This window comes from Trachymyrmex septentrionalis, unplaced genomic scaffold (assembly GCF_001594115.1).
Source record: "Trachymyrmex septentrionalis isolate Tsep2-gDNA-1 unplaced genomic scaffold, Tsep1.0 scaffold40, whole genome shotgun sequence".
Taxonomy (NCBI): domain Eukaryota; kingdom Metazoa; phylum Arthropoda; class Insecta; order Hymenoptera; family Formicidae; genus Trachymyrmex; species Trachymyrmex septentrionalis.
Window position 1 is genome coordinate 3,503,624 of NW_017305569.1, and position 9,901 is coordinate 3,513,524.

General features: G+C 26.9%; 1 protein-coding gene across 1 annotated transcript in view; it reads right to left on the minus strand.

Annotated features, from left to right (window-relative positions):
• Positions 1-2,135: 2,135 nt before the first annotated feature.
• The window catches only part of LOC108751021 (4-coumarate--CoA ligase 1-like), a 9,257-nt gene continuing 1,491 nt past the window's right edge, over positions 2,136-9,901 (minus strand). The window contains exons 2-10 of the mRNA XM_018490944.1: positions 6,544-6,833; positions 6,049-6,256; positions 5,735-5,904; positions 5,445-5,631; positions 5,062-5,216; positions 4,588-4,771; positions 3,400-3,725; positions 2,623-2,818; positions 2,136-2,358 (exon numbers count right to left, since the gene is read on the minus strand). Of these exons, the coding sequence (XP_018346446.1) occupies positions 2,273-2,358; positions 2,623-2,818; positions 3,400-3,725; positions 4,588-4,771; positions 5,062-5,216; positions 5,445-5,631; positions 5,735-5,904; positions 6,049-6,256; positions 6,544-6,780 (1,749 nt within the window). The 5' untranslated portion in view covers positions 6,781-6,833 and the 3' untranslated portion in view covers positions 2,136-2,272. The remainder of the gene's footprint in view (positions 2,359-2,622; positions 2,819-3,399; positions 3,726-4,587; positions 4,772-5,061; positions 5,217-5,444; positions 5,632-5,734; positions 5,905-6,048; positions 6,257-6,543; positions 6,834-9,901) is intronic.

Below are 9,901 nucleotides of genomic sequence, written 5' to 3' on the forward strand. Positions count from 1 at the left end.
TAGTAATTTGTATGTACTATAGACACCGTAATTATTTCTGTTAAAGAATACAAATATAATGTAAAAATATATTAGGAATAAGTAATAGTAATACAATGTAATGATAAAAATAACAAACTAAAAAGCAAGAAATAAGAATAAGAATAAAATAGTAATATATAACAAAGAAAGTACACTGAAGAATATTAATAAGAAGTTGTACAATATAAACAAATTATATATAATTAATTTAGTAGTAGCTAAATTAAATGAGAATAAATACCTTATGAATGTGTGTCAATATAAAAAAGTCATCTAATCTTAGACAATGCGACGAAAATAAAAAACGAATTATTTCTCTCAGATGTTCAAAAACAATATAAAATCGACATTCTAAACGAAAAGGTTGATGTGGTAAACTAGAAAGAAAAGAGAACATAAGAGGTGGAAAAATAAAGTAAAAGGAAGGGAAAATGGAGAGATGGAAAGTAAAAAGAGAAAGAAAGCAATTAAGAAGGAGAAAAAGATTGTATAACCTGTAAGTAAGATTCAGGTAACGATTCAGTCTTATTTCGTTTATTAAGACCTTATTTCTGTCTTTTGATGTGAATTATTTCAGACACTACTCTTTTATTGTACAAAGATTCGCAATCCAAAATTTTCACATCTTTCCATTTAAAATTGTCATTTGATTATAATACACAAGTCTAGAAAAAAAAATATAAGACATACATTATAATTGTTGTTTTTATAAAATATCACCGTTGTGTAAAATAATAAAAATGCTAATAAACAAAGTCAAAGAAACATTCTTGTTTTGTCTCATTAATGATTATCTTTACAGCTTATACAATAGCTTTCTATTTTTTCATATAACAATGAAGACTTACACTGCTCTGAATTTTATTAACAGAATTTTCAAAAATTACGTTGGAATTACTCTGCATTTATTAGTAAGGCAATATTACTAGGACAATTTTTGTTACAATTATTACTTGCTAACGATTTTCTACGGATACTTGCTTCCGTGTATGAGAATACATTCTGAATTCGCGACGTGGTTCGGCGCTTAATTTTTTCTTTTAGCAAAAGTTTTAAGGAGTTACGAAGTATAATGTTCCGTTTATTTGAAATTACAACATTTATATACTTATAATGTACATATTAAATAAATATTACTTATACATTATTCTCATAAACTTTTGTATAAGCGAACTGACTTATTTTCACTAATTGAATTTACTTATTACGAATAATAGGATAATATTATAGTTAGATGCCGTATGACATTTTTAAATAATATATCGCGAGAAAGCACACAATTAAGTAAGAAAAATAAAAATTTATAAAATTCTGTTTTATTCAAGAGAGATTAACATTATATAAATACACATACTTACGTTCAAGTAAACTTATTAAATAGTTTGCGTAAACATGCTTGATAAATTTACTTGAATGTATGTGACCTAAGTACAAATCAAAGTACAATATTTATCAACAGATTAATATAACATATACATATACACATCTGTGATAGATTTAATAGTAACAAAAAATATAAATTTATAAAAGTATTAATTCTATCGTATTCTGTAATATTATATTCATATTATATATAACATTATATTCATATTATCATATATATACAGATAAATCCATCAAAAAAATTAATTTTTTTCAAATGTCAATAATATGCACAGAATAGCTAAAGTTACTTAACACATTTTTAAATACTTTTAACTTTTTTTTTATTAAACAAAATTCTACTTAATATTATTTTTTATTATATAATGCTTCTTATGTTCAGTTTTTAACAAACTATAAATAAAAAAGATCTATACTACAATACATGGAACAATTTGAAAGCTAAAATAAGATCTAAAATTTTCTTAAATAGAAATTCTAAAAAATTATACTAAAAATAATTTTTTGAAAATTTAAATTAGCTACTAGAATATTAAATTTGTTTGCAACATTTCTCATTTTTTTTTATTTTCAACATAATTATTTTGATAGTCCAATAAAATTATTTTTAGATCTGTTGTCTAGTAAAATTTTAAATCTTTCAGCAAAATCATTCTTTCTATGTATAACTATATATATATATATAAAATACATATTTATGTCAAAGATTTATAGTTTTATTGAGCGAAGTACTGTACGCATAAATATACACTCCCGAAAAATCACCTTCCGCCTAAATTTCTTTATATACATACGTAAAACTTTTTATATATTAATCTTGTATTAAAAATAATTTTTTAATTAAAGATATATTTTTTTTTTGGTGGCATTAAGACTTGTAACCTTGTTTCATTTTTGACCTTAGAATTTTTCCGCTTGGATTCTTTGGAATATTGTCAACAAATGTTATTCCTCCTAGAAGAAAAAAAAATATTATCTTCAAATTTTTCTAACAAAGTTTCTAGTTACTCAGTTTTTCTCTATCTTTAAGTTTTTATACTTAGTTCAATTAAATTACATAACAACTACTTTTTTCTTTAAGACCTTGCAACATTTCTTCGGATATATAAATGATAACTATTCTAAAGATTTCATGCATCACTCTATTAATATGCTAATTAAACGCGTGGCAATTAAAAACCCTGCGACTTGTAATAGTTGAAAGCAATTGAGTTATACCTCTCAGTTGTTTGTACTCGGAAACCTTTTCTTTTATAAAGTTCTTAATGTCGTCTTCTGTGGGTTTTTTACTTTCCTTCACCACTATAAATGCTTTTGGTACCTCACCATATCTCTCGTGTGGAATACCAATCACTGCTGCTTCCTCCACGTCAGGATGCATTCGCAGCAACGCTTCTAGTTCCGCTGGTGGTACCTTTGACCAAACGAAAATAACGTTTTAAATTAAAGCAGGCGAACACTTTAAACGCCGCCGAGAAATAAAGTACCGTAAAATCGCGAAACTTTAAAACTTTGTGAAGATGTTTTACATACATCATAACTGTTATTTATCAATAAACAGAGTAGCAAATGCTTTAATAATAAATCAAAATGAATAGAGGAAGGATGAGTCAATAAGAGTCAATATGAATGTCTTTTTTGTAAAAAATTCCCAAAAATATCTTCATATTTTGGACCGTTATTTTCCTTACTTAAATAATTCTTACAATGTAAAATAATAATATACAAATTATGAAATAATTTATAACTAATGAATAATTATTATATCAGATTTATATAATATTAGAAAAAAGAGAATTTTTTTTGTTATGTATAAAGCCAATGCTTTTTAAAATTATTTGTACAATTAGGGTTTACTTATCACTTATCAATAAACGTTGCAAGAAATATATGTCTCTTCTTATTTAAATAATCATACCAAATTAATTATACTAAAATTGTAAGATACTTATTAAAGTAAAAAGAGAAAAGCTCTTTTTTGTCAAACCAAATTACCTGAAATCCTTTGACTTTAATAAGTTCTTTTAATCTGTCTGTAATATAAAAATCGAAATCTTCATCGTAATAAGCAATATCGCCCGTTTTTAACCATCCATCTTCGGTTAGCGTATTTTTTGTAGCTTCTTCGTCATTCAAATATCCTTTCATAATATGTGGTCCTTTGACCCATAATTCGCCTGTTTGACCACTAGTACTGATATCCTTCTGTGTCGTTACATCCACCAAGCGTACTTGGCAACTCGCTATATTTTGTCCGATACTGGAATATTTCCTTCCGTGTTCAAGAAAGTCCACTGGTGAAGTTTCTGTTAATCCGTAACCTTGAACAAACATTATAAAACTTTAAATAAACTTGAACCAAAATAAATATTTTATTACATTTTATCATTATTTTTTCTTCTTTTTTATATATATATTTAGTTATATTAAATATTTAAATTTAAATTTATATTTGTAGCAACAAAACAAAAAGTTTTATAATAAAGAAAAATTTAAATTAAAATAAGTAGAGTCTTAGTTATAAAAGGATGATATGCTGTAAAATTCAATAACAAGAAAACAATTCGACACAAAAATTACAATCTAGCACAAAAACAAGATTAATTGATTTTGCTAACATGTAATATGTTACTGACATGTAATTGGACTTGTCAAACCATCTCTGAGGTTAAAAGCAAGTTCGCTGAATAAAGGTTATGTATGTTGTGTAACTGTTATATAAGTTACATGTTTGTATCTAAATGAAATCTGTTTGCAAAAAAAAAATTAATAGATTTTGTCGTTTAATAGTAATTAGCATTTTTTTTCAAATATGATTAATTTGTCAAATTTTATGAACTTGAATGTGCATCAAATAAGAGTAAAGTTTAATACGACGCCATTCTCGATACAACGAACTTTACTCCAGAATCGATCATGCGCCGATTCGTTGGATCTCGTTAAAAATTGAATATATACACGCTCGTTCGTTCGAACTCGCAAAATCCACAAATGCAAAACTCGTCCATTCTCCTCCTCGACATTTTTACTTCCACCAGAAAAAAATATATATCTGAGTCTTCAAAGCTCGCACACGTCGAAACACGATCCCGGAAATTCGATCCGAAAAACTCGATAAGCATTTCGTTCGTTCGCGGATTGTGAATTTTGCTTCGACAACAGCTCGATTTTACAAACACTCACCTTGATGGAATTTGCAGATTTCTGAGTCAATGTTGTATTTCTCGTAGAATCTATCGACATCCGTTTTAGCGATAGGCGCGGCACCACACAATATTAAATGCACATGATGGAAATGATGTTTCTTCACAAGAGGGGAAGCCGTAAGAAATAACATCATGGGTGGAACGCAAAACAGTGCGGTCACCTATGAAGTGTCATGTTATCGCGAATTTAATGCTTTCATAATTTTTTGTTTACATATATTTACGTATATTTACGTATACAAGAACAATTAAATTTTTCTATAATTGACGATATCAAAACATATAATCACAAAAAGTGTTTTTTTACTTTACATTAATTTAAATATATTCACACACAGTCGAGCTTAATTTCATCATTCTAATATAATAAAATTTTTAATTAAAGAGTGTATAATTAAAATATCTAAAGAGAAGATTTATTTTTTTTTTAGCATAGTAAGTCATAAATTACCTTGTTTTTGTCCAATACGTCAATGTATGTTTCCGGTACAAATTTTGGAATAGTGATTATTTTTGCACCAAATGAAAGCCTTGGAAGTATCAAAGCATTCATTCCATAAATATGAAAAAATGGTAATACGGCAGGTATTACGTCTTGAAATGTACCTGTAAAAAAAATAAGATATTTTATATGTAGGTAATAAATGTTTAATTATCGAGTGATTGTAGAAGATAAGAAACAATTTCAAATAAAAAATTTTGCAGATAAGAATATCTGATTTTGCAAATATACATATATAATCAACGTACAAATACGTTAATTCAAAATTCGCAACATTTAAAAAGCGCGCCAAGAAGGCTAAAATAATAGTTTGTTAAATAAAAAAAAGGTACTTGTAGGAAACTGAAAGATGTTCATAAAGGTTTGAACCATCATTATATTAGACACCAGATTGCGATGTCTTAACATAACACCCTTTGGTAATCCAGTCGTACCACTTGAAAATGGCAAAGCCACTATGTCATCGCAAGTTCTGTCCGAATTTACAGGTGGCAATGATTTACCTCGCGTTATGAGATCCTGAAAAATTTTGCATGTTTATATTTATTTTTACTTAACCGTTTTCTTTTGTAATCTTTAAATATTGTCGATTAATTCGCCTAAAGTCTATTTTGGTACTAACAGAAAAAGGTATCGAACCCTCTGGCATAGAACCAATCTTATCGTCAATTACAATAAAAGGGATTTCATGTGGAAGACAAGCCCTTTTTGCAGCAAGCGCTGTAGATGCAACTGAGGTGGAAGTGATGATTGCTTTTGGATTTACTCTTAACAACTGAATCATCATTTCCTCTGAAAATTTTTATTGCGTCCATCAATATTACAATACACTTTGGCTACTTACTTATTTTAATTTTATTTTATCATGAGTTAAATATTTGATCTATTTTATGTAAATCTCAAATAAAATAGCATGTTTAAAATAAAACGGCTTACCTGCTGTATACATCGGATTTACAGTGGTAACAATAAATCCGCCTGACGAGATTCCAAGGCAACTTAAAACTGTGTCCGGATAATTGGGTGCCACTAGTGCTATCACATCGCCCTTTTTTAAACCCATATTCCGTAAACTTCTACCGATATAACTTGTTGCATCCTTGGCTTGCGCGAATGTGTATTTCTTGCCATTTATACCACATTCCTGCACAAAGTATGTTATGAAACTGATACCGTATCACACCTGTATATTTACCGTTTATGAAAAAACCTAACAGTTAATTGCGCTTACATTTGGTTATATTTTTCATTTCAAGTATTCTTTCTTGATTTTTCCACAATACGTACAAATTCCCCCCATATTAAAATTTGTTAAATAATTTATATTGGTCTATTTAAAGAAGATGACGCGAAGTACTAGAAACGTTCTACGCACATAAATAGATTAGCTATCGTAGATAAAATAAAAATCTAATAAATCAAAAAATTTACCAAAGCAATATGATTAGGATAATTCTCGCTATTATTCCAAACAAATTCGTGAATCAAGGTTTCCGGATAAGAAACATCACCACTCGCAGACATAATAATCCTCTCATTATTTGGTCCCGTCACAATTCTGGTTTGTTTCGAGGTCGATGCACGCCTTAACGTAGAGTTCAGAGGCCTTATTCCTGCATCCAGTACTCGACTCAGCCTTTGAATACCACAAAATATATGTGTTGCCATTCTCGTACAACGGCACTACTAATTTATCGGTAATTAATTGTATAACTCGTAACCTGCAAGTGTAGTAAATAAATTAGTGGAAATGAAACCATAAAATAAAGCTAGACTACAATAATTTTATATATCAAAAATAATTGTAGAAATGTTAGTATTGACAAAATAATATTTTAGATTTTATATACGTTATCAAATATTCTTATTGTACGTTTTCAATTAAATCACGTAAAAACGCAAAAAGGATGATTTCTTTATTTTTTTAAATGATTATAAAAAATAATATTTTTTTTAGAAAAAAATTTACTACAGAAATGCTACAAGCATATGTAAATTTTAAATAAAGTAAGATATTTGTTAAAAAGGTATTATCATAAAATGTTAGGTTTATTATAATGTAAAAATTTAGTATGAGAATATAAAATACGAGCACTCGCAATAACTTTCGCAAATAAAAATCTGCAATTATGCAGTTACAATTGAATTATAGATAATTTGTAGAAAAGATATAGCGTGTGTATAGTTACCGTTGCACAGTCGGTAAATATTTTAAGCGTTATATTCGTTCTCCAACTTTAATATTTATACTTATTCAGCGATTATCGCGACAATCTTTTATGCACTATATTGTATATTTTTATAACCGGCTATTTAATTCGATACAAAAATTACCAAACAAAAAATCTCTATTTTCATATAGAATAAGTATAAATTATTATATTTTTCATTTCAAGTATTCTTTCTTGATTTTTCCACAATACGTACAAATTCCCCCCATATTAAAATTTGTTAAATAATTTATATTGGTCTATTTAAAGAAGATGACGCGAAGTACTAGAAACGTTCTACGCACATAAATAGATTAGCTACAATAAAAATGAATAAGTGGTTAAAATTTTAAACAGAAAATTTTTTCAAAGGCATGCACCACAACGCAAGATTTTGATAGCTAGTATTTTATATTTCAATCGATTAACAATTCAATAAACGTTTCGGTCTTAAATTAGGTCATCTTCATTTGTTTATAAGCAGTCTGTTATGATTAGAGTTGAACAAAACGTCTTTACTGGTGGAATTGTTATGACAAGTTATCCATATCTTGATAATATGTATGGAAGTTCATTGTAACACAAGTATTATATTATTTAATTTTACTTGATTTTAAAATTATTATAATCAATTAAAAAACATTCATAATCATTAGAATTCGGAAATTGTGTGTTCAATAATTAAAGACGAACCTTGGGATTATGATCGGACTGATCGTAACAATTGACAAATTCTTCTGGAGCATATGATTAGATAATTTTTGACTACCTTTATTTCTATTGTCATATTCTTCTTAGATAATAAATCTAGTTAACAAGCGTTCTTGTGTAATTAAGTTTACAATGTATAACGTGGAAAAAACTCAAATTTATATCTTTTACGTTAATATGTACAAATGTGTAAGGCATATGAAGAGTTTTTGTAATATTGAGGGCCTAATTTAAGCCGAAACATTTATTAAATAGTTAATCTATTGAAATATAAAATAAGAAATTAGCTACCAAAATCTTGTGTTGTGGTGTATGCTTTTGGAAAAACTTTCTGTTGCGAATAAGTATATTTCTTATCGAAATTAATAATATATGTATATGTACGCGCGCGCGTGTGTGTGTGTGTGTGTGTGTGTGTGTGTGTGTGTGTGTGTGTGAAATGACATGCAATTAATTATTGAAGAAGCATGAAGGATAAAAAATTATAAAAGATCACAATTAATTCTTCTAACCTCGTTACGTAATAAAAGTAAAAGGAAAAATATATAAATAAACTATAATGCTTATTCAATTCGAGAAATTAATCATTTATATACATTAAATTGTTACTAGATATTATTACCAGAAATAATTTCCAGAAAATTTTTTTGTAACATTTACATATTAATCCATTCAAAAATTAAATTAAAATTCTCTCTTCTATTTTTTCTTCTTAAATAGAGAACTTTTATGAGTATTATTGATTGTATTAAAAGATTACAATAAATTTTACAACGCTAAAATTGTATATTTAATAATTTCTTAGAAAAATATGTAACAAAGTTAGTAAAATAGATTGTATATAAAAATATGTAAATGATGCTAATTACTCTTTACTTTCTAAATCAAAATTATAATAACTTATAATTATTTTAAAAAGATACCCAAACATTTAAAATATTTTCAACTTATAGTAGATAAAAACTCTCTTTGCAATTATTTTTATACAAGTACTTTATATAATTACAATACGTTGATTTTATAAAGATATAATTTTATATAAAATACAATAAAGATAATATCCGATGATAAAGTTGATGACATATGTATTACAGTTTCAACAGCTATAGAGAACGTGTTTAAATTCCAACTCTAGTATTCCCCGGGTGTTATGTCATCCTTTAACAGTGAGATAAACGATGAGGATAGAATGATCCTTAGGTAGCACTCGGGTGAGAATCTGAACGTAGCCTAAAATAACTACGACCGGAATCTATAGTCCGTTCTTAATCTCAAAACTAGCTTAACACAATCTCGAATCTTCAACGTGGATTTTGCCCTACATTTTGCGATAACAAATGAACTTCAGGAATGTATCGTTATTTTTATATTCTCTTTATCGTTTTTAAAATTCTTCTGATACAATGGATATTATACAGCTGCATGTTTAATTCAATTGATATGAGTAAGCAGATTACGAATGTAAACATGCTTACTCATCCTAAAAATTGAAAAATAATTGAAGTTAACAGCATAGAATCAAAATATTAATTAATTACATAACATATAAGTTATGAAAATTTAAAAATCATTTTAATTTCTTTTAATGCTGCCTTCTAACCTTTACATTATTGCTTTGATATGTTTATTATTATCAATAAAAAATCCAATTTTTAAACATTTAAATGATAAAGAATTTTCTATGTGTTTGAAGATAAACTGTCTATAAAAATTATTCATATAAATAATATAATTAACTGCAGTATTTATTACATACTATTTATAATGATTACATCTCACAATAGCTACTCGTTTTATGCAGTATAATATTTTTATAAATTATAATGTAAAGGATATTGTATAAAAAATTTATTGTATAAAAAGTAAAA